The sequence below is a fragment of the Suillus fuscotomentosus genome (assembly GCF_016647785.1).
Source record: "Suillus fuscotomentosus strain FC203 chromosome Unknown F5891scaffold_16, whole genome shotgun sequence".
Classification (NCBI taxonomy): Eukaryota; Fungi; Basidiomycota; class Agaricomycetes; order Boletales; family Suillaceae; genus Suillus; species Suillus fuscotomentosus.
Genome location: NW_024539528.1, coordinates 382,453 through 404,853, shown reverse-complemented (window position 1 = coordinate 404,853; position 22,401 = coordinate 382,453). Strand labels below are relative to the sequence as shown.

Below are 22,401 nucleotides of genomic sequence, written 5' to 3'. Positions count from 1 at the left end.
GAACGAGGAACGGTGGCCTGGTCCGCCAACGATTTGGATCAGAATGGTTCGAGCTCGAAAATCTTGACATACTCACTTCCTGCGAACAATAAGCAACGACTTTGATCAGCATGGCTCATAACATTCCCAAGTAGTACTTACCTATATTAATCATTAGCAAGAGTTCAAAGTGTTTGGAATTCATATAGCGACATAAGATACCTAGTGTTTGAACATGTTGTGACGGTGCAGTACTGTGTCACAGCGCGTCACGACTGTGGCAGGCGCGACAGAGGACCGCGTCAATTTCACCCGGCTCAAACCTGCGCGGGTTGCAGACACATGCATTTGCATATATTGACACATAGTAAATACTTACATCTTTTTAAAAAAGTGTAAAGCGTACAAAAATTGAGAGGTTCGAACCCGTTCGAACCTATTCACTACCAGCCCGAACCCCGAACCTCTGGAAAGGTTCGGTTCTGAGTCTTGGCCGAACCTTGGACCGGACCATGCGTCCGGTTCGGAAAGGTTCAGGTTCGAACCGAGGTTCGGAACCGGACTGCGGCAGCACTACATTTGCTACATACTACTACAAAATTTGTAACAGTTGTGCTTCTTGGTATTCCCTTGTGTGGGTGATGATCCATGCAACCTCTCACCAGCCTTGCTGTGCTTGTGTTACTCGGTAGACCCTTGTTTGTGTTAAGTTCGATACATACTAGTACAACTTTTGTAACCTTTGTACTTCCTGGTGATCCCTTGCATACTTCTACCAGCACAATCGGGACAGATGTTGGATATAGTCAAATTCTTAATTTTATTCCCTTTCAGGATCAGCACAGGTATACCCAATGTACACTAGTCTCGAGGTGCGTCAAGGTGTAAATGCTAATTCTACCCGCTTGTGGCAGTGAGGTCGCCGTGTACTAGGTACACACAGGTATCCAGACTCATCACAGGTACTTCAGGGCTAGTGTTATAGATAGCGGTCAACCTTAAAATTACTAGTATGAACATGGACAGTACTAAGCTACTTGTAACTAGTGCGTCAATTGTATATGTGATAAAAGTCATGGGTGCTGCCCCCAGGCCTACCGTAAGAACAGATCCGAGTAAGCTTAAATCTTCAACTTAAACTGTATTCTAGGCACCATTTCCTCTGAACCTTGAACTGATTCAGAGAGAATGATAGTTAGTACATTTTTACATTCTGTAGGGAATACCACACGAACCGCACTCCGGCTGAAATCAGAAACCAGCAATTTACAGTACAGACTGTATTTTGGACACAGTGAGTGTTTCATGTTTTTGTAAGTAGCGCAACAAAGATACTCGCCGTTTTTCTCGAGCCGCTTCGACTATTATAGATGGTAGAACCCATGGAAGCTACGTGCTCCAAAGTATCCCATGAAACATTGAATGGGGGAGCTGATGGTGAACACAGGATATTCTAGACGAGGAAAAATGACTGAGTGACCTGTATATATCCCTTTAGTAAAAGACTTGGCGTCACAATCAGCAAATTCAGCGCCGATCACCCTGCACACTGCATTGTTAGGGCATTTGGCCTGACCCATACTATCCGTTCATTTAGGTTTGAGTGTGCAAGAATTTGAATTCACAATGGAGGAGAGCACATACATTGGTGCCAATTACTCGGTAGTTTTGGACAGCTAATAGCTATTGAGACTTTGCGACCCCACCCTGCTGTCACGGTGAATTCGAACATACTGAATGAAGACCATGAACAGGGACCGAGTTGCCACAGTTGAGCTAAAAAATTTTTGATGCAACCAATGAGTGACATACCACAACAAAAAAGGAGACAGTCAACTTGAACAAGCTTAGCCATTGCGGAGCTTCAACGACATTGCAACATCAACCTGGTGGTGGCACTAAGCCGTTTACTGATTGAATTCTTGTTTCCGCAAGCGACGAACACCCCGAGAAATCAAACTGATATGATCCCTGTGCTAACGTCACGGAGGTGGCCCATGTACCTGGAACTTGAAGCTCTGTCACGGTGCTAGTGAGAACTCAAATGTATCAGCGTTATGACGTACTCCAAGAGTTCAAATCTTATTCGGGTCTTGCAGCTGGCTATGTGCACATCCCACTTTGGACTCGGACATTCGCAAGTTTTGCAATGGCACTGATGACTGTCAGGCTAGTGACAGCATAGAATGAGAAAAGACTTTGCGCCAATTGCTCCATCGAGCTTGAATACAGGGTGTGCAACTGAAGGTATTACAGTTAGTAAGTTTACATGGTACGGCTCTCCAGAACATGATAGATCCTGGATAGCACCTCTGTCTGCCTGTCCATTGCAGCTTCGAGGTGTTTCCCAACATCAACTAAGGTTTCGTGAATTGTATGCTCGTTAAATTCAAAAGCTTTCCCCAGCTTCCTGTGTTTGGGCACTTCGAGTACCGGCACTGATTCAGCGCGTTGAATATTGGTAAGGTGCTGTCCAAATTGGCGTGGTGTCTAAATCACACAGTTATTGACAATTGATGTGAAAAGCAATGGAAATGATGGGTCTAGCTCACTGTGTCTCCAATGGAGTCTGAGTCGAGGGTCAACATCGACCTCTTGCGCTTCAGTGATAGGTTTTCACCACTGCTTTTTTCAATGTGCGTGTTCCAAGTGTCAATTTCCTAGAACAATAACAATCAGACTCGGAATTGAGTGTAGAGCATCTTGAGGCAGCTACCTGTTCGAGTTTCTTGCATTGTTCAGATGCATCGGCAATTGCATCTGCAATTTCACTGTTCGTGAGCGCGGTGTGCCGGTAGCACCCACAAGGGTACACTGGGGCGCCTTGACCATGTGCTTGACCACCAGCGCACGCCTCAAAGTCATGGCTATGTTCTGTGTTGGGGGTATGACTCTCGCTCGCACATGCAGTGAGGAGAGCTCCAGAGGGGTGTGAATTTGAGTCAACACTATCGTAGCCTGAGAGCATGGCAAAATGGGGTCTCCCACTCTTGATGGACAGGCGAAGTTTGATATGTGTTTCGAAACTCCATGAAACAAAGTTCTCAAGTTCCGATGCTACATGCAGCTAGGATTTAGTGGTTTCCCTGAGATGCGATCTAATTTGCATTAGACCAAAACAGCAAGCTAAAATGGAGGTCCTTTCAATCATGTAATGACAATATGCCGATACCGACACAAGACTTCTAATATTTTACACCATCGGTTGAGCAGAAAAACAGTGGGCTGGCATGATATTGATATTTTACTAGTCTTCTACGATAAGAGTTAAGTGATAAACCATTCCTGCTGAATATCGTATCACAACTACAATCTCACAACCCATAGTAGCCTGCGGCATCTCTAGTTCTAACACCTCAGGATCAGGCCATGAGTAAGGAAGTTCAGGAAGACGACATCCAGCTTGAACTGAATCATCAAACCAATGTGGTGTGAGGATGAACATGTGGGTATCTGGGGCAAAATGCATTGCAGTTTGATACTACGGTTAACAGTTTGTGTTACAGTCACTACGAGAGCCCCCAGCTACTCGACCAGCCCTCTGCCACCCTGCACGGCAACAGCACGATAACCGGGCCTTTAGGCCTTGATGATAGATGATGAATAGAAGAGAAGTCCGGAAGATGCCGGATTAGGTAAAGCGATCTGGATCGCTTACATGATATGACGACATAGGTCTAGAAGACCTATGTATGTTATCAAGATAGAAGGCAAGCCTCGTGTTGCCTCATGTACTGATAGAAGCCTGCCTCATGCATGGTATCTCTGACTCGATAGATAAGCAGATTAGAACCCAGCTTCAAGCTGAGCTTAGATACGATAGAGTAGCCTTATATAAGGTCAATGATTAAAGTAGATGTTCCTTACTTTAATCCTACTGGGTTTTACCTCGAAGCCTTTGTCTTGCTAAAGCTACCTGCTTGACATCAGATCCGTACCTTCAGAAGGACTTGAGACCCCTTCTGCCTGTAAACCGCTATCATCGTTCGCCTCCGCAAACGTACGCAACTCCTGCTCTTCTGTGGGAGCCGACCTTGGACTCTCAGCACGTGGTATCACTGTCGTGATCGTCGCTGTTAGATCATCCCAGTTCGCACGCGACTTACCGTCGTAACAGTTTGTTTCATCAGAATTAGACTGATGAATGGAACGAAGAGATCAAGTACCTTATCGCTTTGTTCATGCAATGCAAAGAGATGTGTTACGTCGCAGGTAAGGGCTGTTCGCCACTGCCCTCCCAATGAGGTGATGCCAGCTGAGAGAACTTCGAGGTCCCATGAGGAGAGCTTGTAATGGATGTTAATTCAATACAATAGATACAACAAATGACGGTTCACTCACATCAGTAGCACATGCAACAATTCCTGAAAAAATCATTTTTGGATCCGTTGAATAGTACTCCTCACTGACACGTTGACCGTCAATGTCTTTGTACCAATGTGACAGATAGAGGACACTTGCGGTTGAAGTTTTCCGAGGGCTATGCTCCGCTGCACCCATGTTTCTGACACAACATACAAGGATCCCTGGCACTCACTCTGAATAAGTGATCCAGCAAGTGTAATGAAATGGGTATGCGGTGGTGCGCTCGTTGCACCGTGGAGAGTCAGCAAGCCTGAGAGTTCCTCGTATTGCTCTGTTTGTATTGAAGGCGAAAGAATATAGTGCACACTATTGAAGAGGGACATGCCACTCAAGGTACAGGGAACCAGCATGAGAGGAAGTGTGAAGCGATAGCTGGCTAAAGTTTTTGCTTATGATGCATCCGACACGTTCAACATTCTAAGCGGTTATGTAAGTATGTGGTATGTGGTCCCAAGGAGGTAGGCACTTAATGAATTTGACGTGCAGCTCTAACTCATATGTGGTATGAACCTTGCGCCTATGAATTGAAATAAGGTTCCTCAGGTTCGCATGAGAGGTGCAAACAGCCCAGGCTACAGCTAACATGAGTTTGGCATTGATTTCATGACGTACATGAGGAGTGCTACAGATACAACGAACTGTAACGAAAAAAACACATACCTGCTCCTTTAGAATGACCTCCTCGGGTACATTGCTTGATGCGCAGAGAATATGTTTGCCAATGTGAGAACGCATGTTGGTGACTTTGGCCAGACAGAGGGGGCATGTTGCAATGTGCTCGCCTTCGGAAGCTACAAGTAGATTACTCGCTTCGACCGACGTAACAGCCAGAGTACCTGAGAATCGATGTCAGCAGAATTAACAACAATAAGAAATTGTACATACCATCAGACAGCTGGTAAGGAAAAGTTTTAGTGTCCGAAGGCGTGACACACACCAACTTGAATGGTTTGGCATTGGTGGGCAGCCGAAATGACTTAAACTAGAATATAATTCACAGGTCAGATATCTTCTAAACAGATTCAGGGTATGATCAGTGTTTCATACTGTGGTGCTATGTTGATGATCCGAGCGGAGAAGAGCAAGTCCACTTACCACGTTTGTATCTGAATACATGTGACGAGATGTGACGACACCTAAAATTTGATCGGTTGGCAAGTTGGTCATGCAGCTCGCAGTTGCATAACATTACAATGCAGTAGCTACATAGAGTACACTAGACTATGAACACAAGTCAGGAATAGATGTGTGAGTACTGACCAAGTACAGACTGAAAATTCAAAAAAACTCAGAGGTAGCAAGTCATACAGATGTTAAAACAAACGAAAGCGGTGAAAAAGCACTACAAGATGATATAATGGTGCTGCGATAGAAGAATCTCATATCAGGATGATATATGTATAAGTATGTGCGCTTAAGAGCAACAAAATTGAATTGGAGTCAACGGCATCCTTTTTTCTTGCGTGCTGCGCGTGTCGGCTGAGCTGCTGTTGGTGTTACCTGGTGTACTGACCCGTTACCACCCAGCGCTGTTGGGTCAGAATGTATATTAGTTATAGGCACAACTCAAATGCGGGGAAAATTATATACCATGCAAGTTGTCTGCATTACCACTGCTCCCGGTCCCACCTTCTGAGCCTTGTTCTCTGTTGTTAGGAGAATGCTCATCAGAATCAAAAAAATTGTCCATATCATCCTCGCTGTCGTCAAATGCATGAAGTCCTGCATCTGTCCTAGATCTGGAGTGCCCACGATGGAGGAGTCCAGGAGTTTCTCTATTCAGAATATGGATCAGTACACAGAGGAAAGTTAATGATCTTACGACTTCCAATGAATAAGCGTTTCTTCAACCCATTGTCCGTTGGGATTGCCTTCGAACATATCAACCACGCGATCATAGAAAAGAACAAGGTCAAAATCTTCAATTTGCTGGCGCCATTGTGTTGCAGAACTAAGCTGGAAATATGCCTTCGGTCATCAGTTGGTTTCAGTGTGTAAATTTCGTGCAATGACTTACCTGTACAGCGGCATATGCAATTGCCCTTGGGAGTGGTGATGTCATACCATGCATTCGGCCTTTTGGAGCTTTGTTGCCTTTTGGAGCTTTGTTGCCTTTGTGAGCATTCGCCGAAATGGCGCTTGATGGCCCAGTGAATATGTGACGAAAGACCTGCTTGGATTGTAAAACGACATTGACAGAACAGAAGAAGAATAGGGAAAAAAACATACACGTTTGAGGTAGTATCCCTGAAGACAACCTTGTCTTTTCCTTGTGGGGTCCAACATAGACTCGTCATATAGAAATGTGGGAAGCTTTGCAGCTGTGATCATAATTTCACCTTCCTTCACCTTATCCATAAAGGACCTATAGCTGGTTTTGTGAGAGCGGCTGAGCAATAATTACACAACTTACGAGGGATTGCTGTCAAATGTGTCTAGCATCCGCATCGGGCACAGTAGCCACGCAGTCTGAGGGTGGTTCCATCCACGAGCGATTTTTCCATGTTGTCTCAGCAGGGGGGGATTGAACTGGTCTACTCCAGGGTTCTTGAGCATATATGAGAGGCCTTCTCGCATCAGACTCCCAGTGTCATCGGATCGTGCATCACTTGTGGCAGAGGAGAGCTGGTTAGCTGTCAGACAAATAACACACAAATAATGTGCATGATTGCATTACCGCATGAATGAAGTTGTCCATGGCCGACGGAACTTTCTCAAACCCTGATATGATGTCGCTGAAAGTCGGTACAAGCTTTATGAGTTCACTGTACTGCTTTATGCACAACTCCTTTTCACAACTGTGCAGGTAAAATATCAGAGTGTTGGGTAGCTCGGGCTGCCGCACTGGACTTGCCTGTTTGAACTTTCTTCGGATCGATCTGTGTTGTCTTCCCGCAATTCAGAGAATTCGGCTTCCATGCCTTCATACAAGACATTCTCGAGCGAAGAAAATGGGTCGATCGCGAGAGGAAACCACCGAGCTGCGTGTAAGTACGGTTCAATTGGACCACTGGTCTCATGGTGAGTTGATGTTACAATTTAAGATTTGGAATTTACCAGAGCTTTCTTTTACGCCCACTTTTCACGCCAAAGTTCAGGTCCTTAAGCAGATCTTGAAAATGAGTTGATGTGTCCGAAGTGTTGGACAGTTCAGATGACATGGTTGGTAGTTTAGGTGCGTGAATGATGCAAAAGTGGTACAGTACTAGCTATAATCAACATTAATATTCAACCCCAGACTGTGTTCCAAAGATCTGCACCGAAATCAGTGAGTGTGACTGTTTGTCATGGCTTGTTTCATGGACGGATCAAAATTTTGGCCATCATGTGTCTCGGTTCTGAATCTTCTGGTACTAGGGGTCGGCGTTGCTGACATGGACCCAAGATTTCGGATGATAACGGGGATAGTGATCAAACCATGATGGACACGGAATATTCTTGCTTGGTACGTGAGCTTACATGTGTGGCAAAATTTAAGTTACGCACTGACCTCGCTTCGCAAGGTGACCAGCCTCCCCAAAGTCTCTATTTCCTGCAAGTGTATCGTCAAAGCAAATGAGCAACACGCATATGAGGACCTCCGAGCCCTCAATCACAGCATCTGGTCTCACTTGACTCCCCACTCTCATTCCTCATCCCTCACAGTGGTCTCTTCTAACGACGGTGCCTCTCTATTTGTTCCTCCATCTCCCACCTTATCAACTCAATCTTCAGTACATTTTGCTACCTCGTTGTCCTTGAGGATAACAAACCAGACGAACACAACGGTTATTCGTCCTTGCATTTGCTCAGTTCTTCAATGGACAAGGTCTCGGTTCATCACCGAAAATCTAGCAACACAATTTTTGCGAGTTCCCATGGGGGTCACAGCAGTCTAGACGAAACAGAACCAGACCATGCTAGTGGTGATTATGGCATGGTTCACCTTCATCCTGTTAGATCGGATCTCACAAGTACAATGCCTTCTCCTACCCATACACACGTTGACACCGCCTCCGTTCTCTCGAGGTCACAACACGCTAAATCAGACATTTCTATCGAAAATGTCGTCATAGCAACTCCTTCACCCCGTCCAAATCTCAAGCTGGTTGTTTGGCTTCGCCAATACAGTGAATTCCACCGCTATCATCACTGATCTGTACGAACTTGGTGAATGGGTGCAGATGTGCTTAGGGATGCTATTTGCGTTGGCAGAGTTCAAGGTACGCAGCTGCACACTGAGTATTAATTCACGATCATTTTGACCGGGTTTGGATATGTCCCAGGCTGTGCTATTCATCCTTGTGTGAAACTTTGTGTTTGAGATGGCGAATGACCCTGGGGTGCAGATTGTGGAGCATTTCGGGTTTGATTATCACGGTAAGTATTTTCAATCACGTATGTTGAATGTACCAACTCATTTCTTTCATTTCAGAATACAAATTATATAGATGGCTTCGTCTGAATGCCTTAAACTGGTTCATCCTCACAAGCGTGGCTCGTGAAGATGTCTCTCTACAGGGAGACATTCGGAAAGAGCATAAGGATTGTGCCGAGCTACCTCTCTGACCCACCTTGTAAGTTTCTAACCCATTTTCCAATGTATCGTTCGGACAACACAATTTCAATAGCTACTGTCGCGGACATACCTGCTTCTTACCTACCCTCTTCATCATCCTGTTTCCATTGCAGGAGAATAGCTCATTTTTATTGCACTGTCAGATTCATAATTCCCCGCAGAGACATCCATTCCCTAAGAACAGGTGTCTTCTCTCCATAGATTTGTTGTAGATTTACACACCGCAGCAGGTAGATACTGGAAATTTCATTGGTTTGCCATTTATCTGGCCTTTGCAGTGAGTTCATCGAGACCCAGATGCTTCAGGTTGTCACGCCAAAACAAACTTCAACCCGGAACTTGATTATGTCATCGCACAGTGACCACTGACTGCAAAACACTGTAAAGCCATTCAACTCCCTAGCTTCCCTCTCCAGGCTGAGTCTATGCTAGCACAATTTCACGTCTATATTTTTCTATTTTTCTTCTTCATGGCCCACACATGTAGGGGCTGTCGTCGAGAGTTTGATTCTCGCGGGGCTCTCAGTACCCACAAACGGTCTTGTTCAAGCAAAATAGCTGATGCTGTCGCCTCTTCTCTAGCGAAGAGAAGACATGACCGAGAAACTCAGCAAGCAGTCAAAATCCGCCGTCGGGAAGAAGCAGAAGCAGAGTTGATGGCTCGCCAGGACTTGCGTGAACACTTTGCTGAGCCAGAGTTACCACCGGTATGTTCACTCATTTTTCACATTGTTGTGTCTGATGTCTTTCATTCAGGATCCGGGTCCAAGGTCTCCATCACCACCTGCCACATATCGTTTGTCAGGTCTACCAAATTGCCGCCGCCGCCTACCGAGAAGATTCCGCGATGACTTACCGCCTATCCCAGTGGTAGCAGCATCGTCCTCAACCTCGGAGGATGCAAATGCAGAACAGGTCGAACCAATAGATCCACTGCCCCCAACTCCTGTCATTATCAGCACTCCACGAGATCATTATGGTATATATCGCCAATATGTACACTCACTTCCATCATTCAACCCCGATAACCTCACGTTGGTGGCACATCTGGCTGACTCACCAACATTTACCAAGAATCCGGACAGCCTCGGGGCCCGACAATGGTGGTCAGGATTTGGTGGATCAACTCAAGCTCCTTCGACAAATTACTTCACACCATTTCTCAACGCAACAACCTTTCGTCTCATGTCTTGGTTTTATAGTGGTTCCAGTATGAAATCTCTGGCCGAGTTAGATCGTCTCGTGAACGAGGTCATCCTTGCAGCGGACTTCGACAGAGCTGAACTCAAGGAGTTTGGGGCCTTGAAGGAAAGCAGTCGCCTTGACAACTATCAGGGTGATGCTGAAGACATCCGTTCTTCATTCTCTGCATCAGACGGATGGATAGAAACTGGTGTGAAAATCCGCATCCCAGCCGATGGAGTTCGGCATGCAACTGAGGATGCAGCCCCGCTGTTTGAGGTTGCTGGCTTATTCTATCGCAAGCCTCTCGAAGTCGTCAAAGCTGCATTCCATGAATCAGCTGCAGAACATTTCCATCTCACCCCATTCAACATGTTTTACCAGCCCTCTGACGACATTCCTGCGGAGAAAATTTATGGAGAAATCTATAATTCACCTGCAATGCTTGTCGAGCATGAGAAAATTCGCTCGCAACCCCGAGAAGGTGGCTGTACACTCGAGACTGTGATTGTGGCGGTGATGTTCTGGTCAGACTCCACCCATCTCACGAACTTCGGGACTGCATCACTTTGGCCTATCTATCTGTTCCTAGGCAATCAGTCGAAGTACATGCGAGTTAAGCCAACATCGTTTGCGGTGCACCATCTCGCATACATTCCCAAGGTATGAGCTTTGTTGCTTTGCTCTATCCATGCCTGACATGTTTCCGCCAGCTTACAGATACTTTTCAAGATTTCTATCAACATGTATTCAAGAAGGCTGCGACAGCTGAAGTCCTAAGTCACTGTCGGCACGAGCTGATGCAAGCTGTCTGGCTGTTACTCCTTGATGACGACTTCATGCACGCATACGAGTTTGGGATCATTATCGAATGTCTTGATGGTGTCTCCCGCAGAGTCTTTCCTCGTTTCTTTACTTACTCGGCAGATTACCCTGAAAAGTAAGGGCCTTTCAAAGCTGCAATTTCAGTTTATTTATCTTGCCTGATCAGAACACTTCTCGCATCCATTAAATTCCTTGCTCAATGCCCGTGTCCACGGTGCCTGATCCCCAAGATAAAGATAGGTGGTCTTGGAAACAAAGCTGACAGACGGTGGCGCGAGACAAAGATGTGTGAAGACGGGCACAGAATATGGACGATAATCAAACAGGTTCGGGAGTGGTTGTATGTCAAGGGCACTAACATCACCAGCATCTTTGTCAAGCGGATGCTTGCACCCGAGTCTCTTGTCCCCAGCACAGTATGTTTCCTATACTATGTTCTATTTTATCTCTCTGATTTACTTAGAATGCATTTTCAACTCGGCTCGCACGCTTTGGATTCAATTTCTACACCATGTTTGTCCCCGATCTGCTTCACGAATTCGAACTGGGAGTCTGGAAGGCTACATTTACACATCTCATCCACGTTCTTTATGCATATGGTCATGATATGATACAACAGCTGAATAGATGGTACTAGTTCCTGCTTAACTACTTCAATTGCTTGTATTGATATCCATCAACAGATATCGCCAAGTGCCCACATTTAGCAGAGGCACAATCCGAAAATTCACTGAAAACGCCTCTAGCATGAAGAAGCTCGCAGCGCGGGACTTCGAGGACCTTTTACAGGTATGTTTTTTCATAGTGGTACTTGTACAGCATACTAATCAAGGTTTTTAAGTGTGCGATCCTGGTGTTTGAAGAGCTTCTCCCAGAACCATTTAACACCCTTGTCCTTGACCTTCTTTTTGAATTGGCTACGTGGCATGGACTGGCAAAGTTGCGCCTGCACACGGACACTACCCTATCCTTCCTCGATACATCCACAACTCGAATCGGCAAGATTTTGAGACGTTTTTCCAGCGAGACAGCAACTTTTGACACTCGAGATCTCCCAAGCGAAGAAGCCGCTCGTGGCCGTCGCCAAGCACGAAAGGTTGCCCAGAGTCTGCCCCACAGTCAAGCGCACGAAAACTCGGTAAAACAACAACCTCAAAGACGCTCAAAGCGCAGGGAGTTTAATATGCGGACTTATAAGCTTCACGCACTGGGTGATTATGTTAATACCATCAGACAATTTGGGACAACGGATAACTTTACAACCCAGTTGGTAAGTACTAGTAGTGATCTGTGTAGCAACTGATTTAGCGCTAATATTGATTCATAGGGCGAACTTGAGCACAGGCGCGTCAAGCGCTTTTACCCGCGAGTGAGCAAGTATCGATACATATCTGGAATTGCAAAGCAACAACGACGGGAGAGAATCCTTTTCAGGATGAGAACGCGGATTCCTGAGGATAAGGCCAAGACAAAGAAGAAAACCGCTGCATTGCACAACAGAGAGGTCCAGACGAGGCGGAGCATTGCTACTGATGCAATAGAGATGCCATTTTTACGCTTTGAAGATTCAGAACGGCTACCGCACACTGACCCTCGAGTACACTACCACATCTCCAATGGGGCGCGCCACTTTTTGAGTCTTTCTCAATGGTTGAGGAAGAACGACGGTGATCCTGCCTTCATGGTGAGTACCCCCGACTCCAACCTCTATCCTCGTCACTCAGACAGTATTTTAAAATATCTAGGATTTTCTTCCCAGATTAAAAGATCACATCCTTGCATGACTGCTCGGACACGACTATGATGGCGATGAGGTCTCCTTCTCCTCTGCTCAGCGTTGCCAACTGATGTTGGTAAATGATCGTATCTATCGACATAAGGTGATCCGTGTGAACTACACTACATACGATCTACGACGAGAACAAGACTCGCTCAACTCCAGGACTCACGCTGATATCATGGTCTTGTCCCATGAGGATGACGAGGCCAATGGCCATCCTTATTGGTATGCCCGGATTATTGGTGTGTTTCATGCACTGGTTTCTTATCACGATCCCGCCGTCGACTCATCGTCATATGATCCTATCCAAGTCGACTTCGCTTGGGTACATTGGTTCGGCCGTGATCTTAGTCACCGTTCAGGCTGGAAGGCGAAGCGACTACACCGACTTGGCTTCATCCCAAGCGAAGATCCTGGTGCATTTGGCTTCATCGATCCAAAACATATCATCCATGGAATCCATCTTATCCCAGCCTTTGCTCACGGCCATACCTCCGAATATATGTCGCCATCAATCGCCCGTCATCCCAGTGACAACGATGAAGATTGGACCTATTTCTATCTAAATATGTAGGTGATATTGTCATGGGTGGATGATGTCGCTAATTTCTAATAGTTTTGTTGATCGAGACATGCTGATGAGGTTTCGAGGGGGTGGTGTTGGCCATCGAACAACTCGCAAAGCAACCAACATTTTTCTAGATGATCGTGACAAACTGGACACACATCAGGCCGGCGCTGCAGTAGTCCATACCGGTGAGGACGGCAGCGATGACGACAGAAGTGATACGAGTGATGATGGGGAAGAGTCTGTAGGCAACGCCATGGAGCTTGATACAGGTGACGAGCCCGAAAGTGGTCTAATGGACAATGGGGAAGGGTCTGCAGCTCGACGCGAAATCACGGAGCTGGATGAAGGTGACGAGTCTGACATGGAGTACAACGACTATGGCTACTCTGGAATACAGGAGGTTGAAGGGGAAGTTTTTGATGAAGAAAAAGATGAGGACGGATACAGCGAGGATGGGGAAGGTTTTGAAGCCACTGAAGGTGATGAGGAGATTGATGACGAGCTGGGTGCAGAGGATGGTGAGGACAGTGATGAAGAGCTAGAGGGTTTTGATGAGTTCTGATCATGGTTGCATCCCTGACCCCGGAGGCACTCCAGTACTACCCTACCCAATACTATGTTTGCTTGATACATGTTCATCGTCCGCACAGTGGCCCAGGCAGGTCATTCAGCACAGCACTCTTTCAATAGTCCGGATGTCCTGCATCACCTGGGCCTTAGGCCTTAAGACTCCTACTGGTATAGGACACACAACGTTGCAAGTATATATGCATACCTCCACACATCTGTTAGTAATTTACAAGCTTAACACATTTTTGCGTACAAGCTTTCATTCCGTACATGTCTGCTACGACTTGCATACACGTCACATTTTCAGACATACCTCCGCGCTTCTGTTGATTGCTGGACAAGCTTTGCACAATTTGTGTAGAAACTTTACATTTCAAACATAGCTGCTACTACTTGTATATGTGCTACAAATTGTACAATACCACATACCAGTCAGTTCGTGGTTTGTAAGCCGCACAAGGCAGAAACCGGCCATACATGCCAGTGCTTCTTTTGTTGATGATGGTAACTGCAGTGCCTGTGAGATTCCCGTGCTCGCAAATCAACAACAACATCTTATCTACCTCATAGCATTTATATTTCCGTCCAAACGTGGGTCTGGTCCAGCACCGATCAGACTCCATTCCCAACCCGTCATGTCTTTAATGACTTGCATGAATTGTGAAATCGGACCCATACATTCGGTAAGTGCCCTATAAAATCACCCATTGAGCAACTTAAAGTGGGAGTGTTGTAGAATGGTTCGTACCTAGCATATTGCGCATTGGTAGGGGCCTCATCTGTCTACTTGAGGACTTCTGATGCCTTGGCATCCCGTTCTGCCTGAACCTTTGCCCTACACAAGGCCTTAACATCCTCACTCGCATCCTCATAAGCTGTGCGTGTCATCAATCTCACAGCTCCCAACTTTTCACTCTTGGTAAGGCTGCCTGAAGCGATGCTCTCCTTCACTTGCGCCTGGACGTCATCCGCATACCTCATCTTCGAGAATACTTCAGCCTCTGTGTGGATTCGCGTGCCCTTGGCTTTGTTGGTGAGCATCTGCCGAATTGTTTTGCCCATTGCGTTTACAGCAGAGCAGCTGCTTTTCTGAGAATGGTAGTTAAACCAATTCTTGATTTTCTTATGAAATGGTAAGTGGGTCTAATCGATTCTCATGAAATGATAAACTCACCTTTTGCCTGAGTTCAACAGCTGTGCCTTTCGCCTCTTTTTGCTCTTCTGACAAGACTTCCGGCACTTCACCAAAAATTGCAAGTTCCTCAGGGAACCTTCTGAACCACTCCGAGAACACAGGGCCCCAGAATTGCGTAACAGACGCCCCAACTTGTGCCTTCAAAAAATTGTTGTACTTCGACTCAAGAAAAGCTTTCTGGTCCGGTGTTGTCCATTCTGCAGGCGGCATCTGCCCCACCACATCAATGTCATTTTAATTTAATTTATGAAATGTATGTCATGGCTTACCTCGGTCTTTTTGACAGTCGTGTCACAAGTTGGAGAGTTTGCGCCCACCAACCCAAAATTAAAGTTCAAATGCACACGAGGTTAGTCAGTTGTCCAATCACAATGCATCGGAGCTAAAATTAGGCTCATATAATCATGCTATAATCATCTCAGTTGAAATTTTCACTCCTGCTTGCTCCAAATGATGGACCCTGACACTGCCAACTCATACAATGTACCTGAAAATGGATACTTTGGGCCAGTGTTTACCATGAGCAAGCTCACAGCAGCACTACAATTAATTTGTGACCAAGGTATGTTATGCACACAGATACCTGCCAGCTCACATACTTGAAATTCACAGTCCATGACTCCCCCAGCTCATCTGAAACTGGATACTATGGGCCAGTATTTGCTATGAGCGAGCTCGCATCAGCGCTTCAATTGATTCACGACCAAGATGGTATGTAATTACCTACTAGATCTGCATTATGTATTGACCGATGACACCAAGTAATGACAAAAGCTCACGATGGCTACTCACTTGCCGATGCACCCTTACCATCACCTGGTTTGCAAGGCTGTCCTGCTTGCATCTTCCGTACTCATCGTCAGACTTGTTATGTCTGCCGCGCACATATTTCTGCATGTCACGCATCATCCTCCACTGAGTCTATGTCACTCACAACAAACACTACAGCAAATGACAACTGTGAAAATGACACTGTACATGTTGATTCAGTATGACATATTTGAAACTGACGTGGGGATCTTGATCATATCAGGTTTTAACATTGCAGCAATGAAAATTCACTTAGGGAGAGTTTAATGGAGTATCTCGTACATACATGTTCACTTATGTACACCATGTTAAGCTTGAACTTGAGCGCTTGAGCAATAAGACACCATAAATTCATTATAACACGTCATATCTTGAGCACGCGGGTTTTGGTCAGACCACAAAGCATTGGTGTAGTAGTACCATATCAATTAAACACGGGTTTCGGTCTGACCAAAAGTGTTAATTGATCCATTAATGAGGGTCTTATTTCTCTACAAACGTGTATACACAGTCCTACGGACTGTGTATACTCTTAACATTTGTAGAGAAATAATAAGACCCTCATTAATGGATCAATTAACACTTTTGGTCAGACCGAAACCCATGCTTAATTGATATGGTACTACTACACCAATGCTTTGTGGTCTGACCAAAACCCGCGTGCTCAAGATATGATGTCGGACTGTGTATACTCATAATGTTTGTAGAGAAATAAGACCCTCATTCAAATGGATCAATTAATACTTTTGGTCAGTGTATTGCGAGAATTGTATTACATGTAGTTTCAAATGGTCTGACCATTGCGCAAGTAGCTTTGGTTCAATTGAGTTATGGTCTGACCAGAACCTTTGCGCTTCTTTTCAACCAACAACCAACTAAAGTTACTAATCTCACACCATGCCACATCCTCCTATACATAAAACAAATCAGGCTAAACTACAAGCCGCTTGTGAGAAGTCCCAGCGCCACTATGCGAAGTACGTTTCTTTAATTAATTGTCTGTGGTGCAATGTTCCTGACTGGGCAACCAATTGAAGAAACAGAGACTGTATACTCAAAAGACAATGAGAACTTCGTGTTGAAAAAACAAAGCCATTGCGGGAGATCCGACAGTTTGAGAAGGCAGTTGTGAGAGCCTTGAAAAGCTGTGACGATGAAGATGAGAGTGACACTGAGCTGTCGGAGACTGATGAATCTAGCGATGATGAGAATGAGACACCGTATGTTTTATAAATAGATACTGATATGATGAACATAAAATTAACAATTAACATTCAACAGATCAGATCTTCCTGGGTGCCTCCTTGCTCTCAAAGGTATCAAGGACGAGATGTTGTCATTGACCAATGATTGTGAACCCCAGAAATTTGTCGAGGACAAATTCCTTCAATATGTCAAAAGCATCAAATACACCGATGACCGTGGTGATAATGGTGATGTCACCATTATCTCAAACACGATGCTCAAGGTTCAAGATATTCTAAATCACACGATTCATGTGCAAGATCAAATCCTTAATTTTTGTGGCCCAATTTCGGATGAGTTTCGTACAGCTAACTCAGTGTCTCGATTTCTCAGCACCATAGTTGCATATCTTGAAGAGATTGATTATTTGATTCACTGGGGGGGAGTTTCAGAACTTTGCATTGCTCACTCGTCAGGGGAGTTAATGTATCAGAAAAACCTCCGTGTTTGAGTCATGTTCACATGGATGTACTAGCGTATGACCGACTTGTGTTTGCCTCATGTTTACTAGCAATACATCTACCCACCACATTCCAATGATCATGGTTAGCAAATGTCTACGACAATACAGCAAAGACATGTGGGAGAAATTTTATGTTCTTAATCGAGAACTTGAACAGTCTCGTCAACTTGCCTCAGCCACGACAGAGAGAGAGGAAGCTTCTCAGCCGTCAACCTCCAAGCACAAACACACTTCATTCACTCAGACCCAGGATACGAGTTGCAGTAGACTATCTGCACAAGTCGAATATTTTAAAGGTTCAGCATCCACAAGCACAGAACATCAAGTTTTACCAGTGTGTGATCCTCAATCTTTCAATGACTTGGATTTCAACATCATGGATGGTGCACATGAAAACTACTTAGAAGATACCAACATTGAGCATACTAGAAAGCGAAAATGCACTGCAGGGGTAAGTCACAAGCGCACTGAAAATTTGGATTTGTGAATTAATTTTGTGCAGGATTATCCACTCGCATCATGGCTTCCCGAACGAGATGCCTTTATCCTGGAGATGTTAAGATTGGAAGGACGTGGAGACTTCATATCTCAAGCCACTTGCCATGGAACTTATGGCTGCTCTTTGCCAGCTGAATTTCGTTGTGAGGATTGTTTTGGCACCGAGCTATACTGTCAGTCATGCACCATGGAGAGGCACCATGAGCATCCATTGCACAGGATTAAGGTAAGCCGCTTGAACGTTTTCACAAAAATTATCATTGAACATCTCTTAGCATTGGAAGGACGTGTTTTTTCACGATGTCACACTCAAATCTCTTGGACTGTGAATTCAACTGGGACACCCCACCCAAGAGTGCTGCTACAACCCAGCTGCTTGCCAGGATTTCGTCATACTCCACGTGAATGGCATTCATGAAGTCAATTTAGACTTCTGCGGGTGCGAGACCACTCAAAGTCCCACCACCCAGCTGCTTCACATTCGATGGTTCCCTGCAACAGTCCTAGAGCCGAAAACCACAGCAACATTCAAGCTTCTTCGACATTTTCACATTCTCTCATTTGAATCTAAGGTCTCCACGTTCGAATATTGACAGACCTTAACGCGTCTTACTCACAATAGAGGTGTGGTCATTGTGAAAGTAAGATAACTGTTATTTGCGGTTCTGTAAATATCTGACACTCAATGATAGGATCATTATGACGCTCTACTTCGAATGATACGGGAATGGCGAAACATTACTTTGCTCAAACACTTTGGATGGGGACATGATCCTGCAGGTACTGGAGCAACAGAGCAAGGCTCATGTGCTGTCTTGTGTCTGGCTTGTCCTCAGCCTGGTAAGAATCTTCCTGAGAACTGGGAGAGTGCCCCGTCAGAAACTCGGTATGGGCTTCAACCTGTATTGTTAGAATCGCGCTGATCAATGTTATCCAGCTGGTTATATGCCTTGTTTCTCGCGATTGATGCCAACTTCCGTCTGGCATGCAAGAATGTTTCTTCAGATCAAATGGACCCTGGGCTCAACTGTGGCTGGGCATACTTCGTGAAGGAACAACAATACAAGACATTTCTTACTGATGTCGGGAGATGTCCGCAGGAGGTGAAGTCATTCAATTTAAACGAGAATCCTGTCTGACAGCAACTTAGAAAAGCACATGCGCAAGCCATAATGCAGTCAACTTAGCGGAAACGAAAAACTCTCAGGGCCTGGCAGCCACTGGAGCAGGAACCGTTGACTGCTCGCGACACAATTTCAAACGGCCCTGTGGTGTCGGTGACTTGCAAAAAGGCAAAAAGTATGTAGTTGATGACATGCCTGATTTAACTCTGTTACTGATGCTTGCTTTTTTATAGGTACGTGAACATGGATTATCTCTTCTTTTCGACCATGCAACACACGGGGGATATTGCGGTCCTGAACATATCTTATGACATCACTTGTCAATGGAGTATGAATTTGTGGCAGCGCATGCATCGATACCCATCTACGATACATCTCTGCCACCACGATAACAAGACCATCACATTTCTTGTGCCAAAATTCCATCTTCCTGCGCACATTGAAATTTGCCAGATTACTTACTCTCACAACCTCCTCAAAGGCATGGGGCGGACAGATGGAGAGGCACCTGATCATGGCTGGGCCAACATCAATCCAGTTGCTACGAGCACTCGCGAGATGGGCCCAGGATCACGCCGCGATACTCTGGACAACCATCATCAGAAAATCGGCGAGGGGATGGTTTTCCTAGTTGTATTTGGTAATATCAGATCAGAAATTCACGAGATTACATGCAAAAACAAAGGTAGATAAAGTAATATACAAGAAAAACAAACTGAAATTCAAGGATAAAATATGACAAGAAACCTACAATTCAGATGAAAATAGGTCTTGATCACGCAAGTGCACCAGCATTTCTCGACCGAATGGTAACCAATGGCATCACATTGTAATCCAGCGCATCACAATGCTCGGCCTGAAAGGAAGCTTATGTAAGTGAGCCATCTGAAATTTTTTCGTCAAGTTCAACTTTCTACCGCTACTTCCCATTCAACCACTACCACCGCTATTATTATTATTTTGCCCTCCTCACTCAAGGTCACTCCGTAGTTCTTCGTCATGGTCCTAACTCCCCTTCAATGGTTGGCCCCCAATGGTACCTCCTCAATCCTGGTCCTTCCTCGTGATCTCGGTCCTTCCTGGTGGTCGTGGTCCTTCGTCATGGTCCTGGTCCTTTCTCGCGGTCCTGGTCCTTTCTCGCGGCCCTGGTCCTTCCTCACGGTCTTGGTTCTTCCTCGCGGTCCTGGTATTTCCTCGCGGTCCTGGTCCTTCTTCATGGTTGTGGCCCTTCATGGATCTGGATCTGGACCCTACTTCCTCGTCTATACTCTTTTCTTATCTTGTTGCTTCCATTTGTTGTAGAATTACCTATGTATATTTGCTACTTTGTTTTTATCAAAAATTTCAAAAAACCAGACCAACAAATGAGTGAAAAAATTGTATGCAGCCCAGGCCATTAGCGAAGTATGTAACAGCTGATAGCACTGACAAGTGATTGCAAACATTTGCCGGTTTGGTGATAAATGGCAAGTAATTGCAAGTAGTCTGTCATAATTGTACTGTTGGCAGTGTTCATCCAACTTAGTCCGGGTATATAAAGCTTTATCTTTTGAACTGCAATTTTGATGGATATTATACAAATGTCAGGCCAGGTAAAGCTTTACAAAACTTTATCATTTTCGTGTCGGTTACCTGATGATTTCGGTGATTTTAATTGGAAGAAGGTCACTAATATGGGTAAGTCATTCAATATGTCTTCGTTTAACTACATCTGACTCATTATTTAGGTGTCAGTCTATCACGAAAGCTTAAAGCTGCTGTTCCTGAATGCGACCAGCATGTATGCGATTTCAAAGACTTCAACAATGCACTTGAACACGAGAGACCCGAACAGGTGGCGGAATGGAGGTTGGCAGTGGAACGATGGGAATCAGATTCATCCTTTTGCGCTTACAGGCAAACATATGTTACTAGGTTGTTCGAGGAATGCGAAACACTCACTTTCTTCTAGCACTAACACAAGCAGCTGTACAATTCAGTCTCTCTCAGCAAGAAGCTGACAACCTCGAGCATGGTATGGATGACTCGCTGCATGAGGAAGTCTCACACAGCGTGTTAATCTCATCAGGAATGGAGATCGAGGACCAGCAGTAAGTTTCACTTGTCAAAGTTTCATATATATGTTGAGGCTATTTTGCAGGTGTCAGCTTGCAAGAGATATTGAGCTTCTGGGAGGGCATCCAACTGACTTACAGCGCACGAAGCTTCAAGAACGGGGCAACATTTTACAATGCAAAATAGAACAATGGAGCAAGGTCCAACTTTTGTACATGCCGGTCGTTGCTTGCCTTTGCGCATTGGATATGCCAACAAGCAGGACCCATTTGACTGAAGAGAAGGCTCACGAGATCGAACTGTGGCTTCCCTCCAAGATCTATGGAGATGCAACAGACCCAGTGCATCAATGTGATGCCACACTGAGTCAGTATGAGTGGGAGCTTCGCAGGGCCCAGGCATATGATGCGCTGGATGACCTCCGATGTCACCTGCGCCTATGCACACATCTTTACAAGTTCAAAGATACCCATATTTGTGGCCAGCGAGCTAACACACGCGCGTCAGCCATCATTGACAAGGTCAAGTCGAATGTGTCCGTTGCTGCTGCAAGGTATCACAGAGCATGGTCTGCACTCAAACGTCTCTCCCCTGCTCTGTCTCGCACTACATGGAAGGAGGAGTTCCCGAAATTGGAGAATGACAACATCCGCGAGATGTCTCAAGGCAAGCCAGGCCAATCGTCTGGCAACCGTACATTGTCCTGGATATGGAAGGCATGCAGCATAGCTAGTGACGCTCCTGAAGGGGAGACGGTGCTCAACGAATGTAGGTCATGTTTTCTTTTATTATTTTGCAATTGCTGATACCTAGATATTACTAGCATTAAGAATTGAATGGTGCAAGTCTCGCGCACGAGCCATGTGTTGGGTCGAGGAGGTGCAACTTCTTCAAGAGGAGATGAGGCGTGTCGTGGCATATCTCTTGTGGCATGCTACATGGTGGGATGCACAAGCAGATCATCGCACAGGGCTCGCGCTTGCAGAGGTTGAAGGTATCAGAGGATATGCAAAGTGTCAGGCAGCCGTGTGGCAGGATCTCCATGATACATTCCTTTCAAAGTGGGGTGCTGTGAATGGCACTTTTTAATTTAAACTGTGATCTATTTACAATGTTCTGACGAAGCAATCAAATTCATTGGTGACTGCACTCCAGTCCTAAAAATACTAACATTTCCAATG

At 45.3% G+C, this 22,401-nt stretch overlaps 5 protein-coding genes across 5 annotated transcripts; 3 read left to right on the top strand and 2 right to left on the bottom strand.

Annotated features, from left to right (window-relative positions):
• Window positions 1-6,162: 6,162 nt before the first annotated feature.
• On the bottom strand, window positions 6,163-6,675 carry F5891DRAFT_948684 (uncharacterized protein; the record flags this gene model as incomplete). The annotated part of the gene is made up of 3 exons (XM_041374822.1): window positions 6,163-6,312; window positions 6,362-6,514; window positions 6,574-6,675. 3 exons carry the CDS (start codon window positions 6,673-6,675, stop codon window positions 6,163-6,165), a joined length of 405 nt encoding a protein of 134 aa, XP_041228193.1.
• A 1,468-nt stretch (window positions 6,676-8,143) lies between these two features.
• F5891DRAFT_978522 (uncharacterized protein) lies at window positions 8,144-9,776 on the top strand (the record flags this gene model as incomplete). The annotated part of the gene is made up of 6 exons (XM_041376798.1): window positions 8,144-8,263; window positions 8,400-8,546; window positions 8,649-8,703; window positions 8,817-8,900; window positions 9,485-9,609; window positions 9,708-9,776. 6 exons carry the CDS (start codon window positions 8,144-8,146, stop codon window positions 9,774-9,776), a joined length of 600 nt encoding a protein of 199 aa, XP_041228192.1.
• Window positions 9,777-14,469: 4,693 nt separating this feature from the next.
• Window positions 14,470-16,068, bottom strand: F5891DRAFT_1171951 (uncharacterized protein; the record flags this gene model as incomplete). The annotated part of the gene is made up of 5 exons (XM_041365565.1): window positions 14,470-14,952; window positions 15,005-15,235; window positions 15,621-15,671; window positions 15,818-15,899; window positions 16,037-16,068. The coding sequence occupies 5 exons, from the start codon at window positions 16,066-16,068 to the stop codon at window positions 14,614-14,616; spliced, it is 735 nt and encodes a 244-aa protein (XP_041228191.1). The 3' UTR covers window positions 14,470-14,613.
• A 2,028-nt stretch (window positions 16,069-18,096) lies between these two features.
• Window positions 18,097-19,858, top strand: F5891DRAFT_1127573 (uncharacterized protein; the record flags this gene model as incomplete). The annotated part of the gene is made up of 7 exons (XM_041364194.1): window positions 18,097-18,267; window positions 18,398-18,613; window positions 18,638-18,682; window positions 18,734-18,927; window positions 18,979-19,144; window positions 19,192-19,340; window positions 19,399-19,858. The coding sequence occupies 7 exons, from the start codon at window positions 18,097-18,099 to the stop codon at window positions 19,856-19,858; spliced, it is 1,401 nt and encodes a 466-aa protein (XP_041228190.1).
• An 887-nt stretch (window positions 19,859-20,745) lies between these two features.
• F5891DRAFT_1186263 (uncharacterized protein) lies at window positions 20,746-22,309 on the top strand (the record flags this gene model as incomplete). The annotated part of the gene is made up of 6 exons (XM_041366676.1): window positions 20,746-20,842; window positions 20,893-20,999; window positions 21,062-21,071; window positions 21,117-21,255; window positions 21,306-21,988; window positions 22,044-22,309. 6 exons carry the CDS (start codon window positions 20,746-20,748, stop codon window positions 22,307-22,309), a joined length of 1,302 nt encoding a protein of 433 aa, XP_041228189.1.
• Window positions 22,310-22,401: the final 92 nt, after the last annotated feature.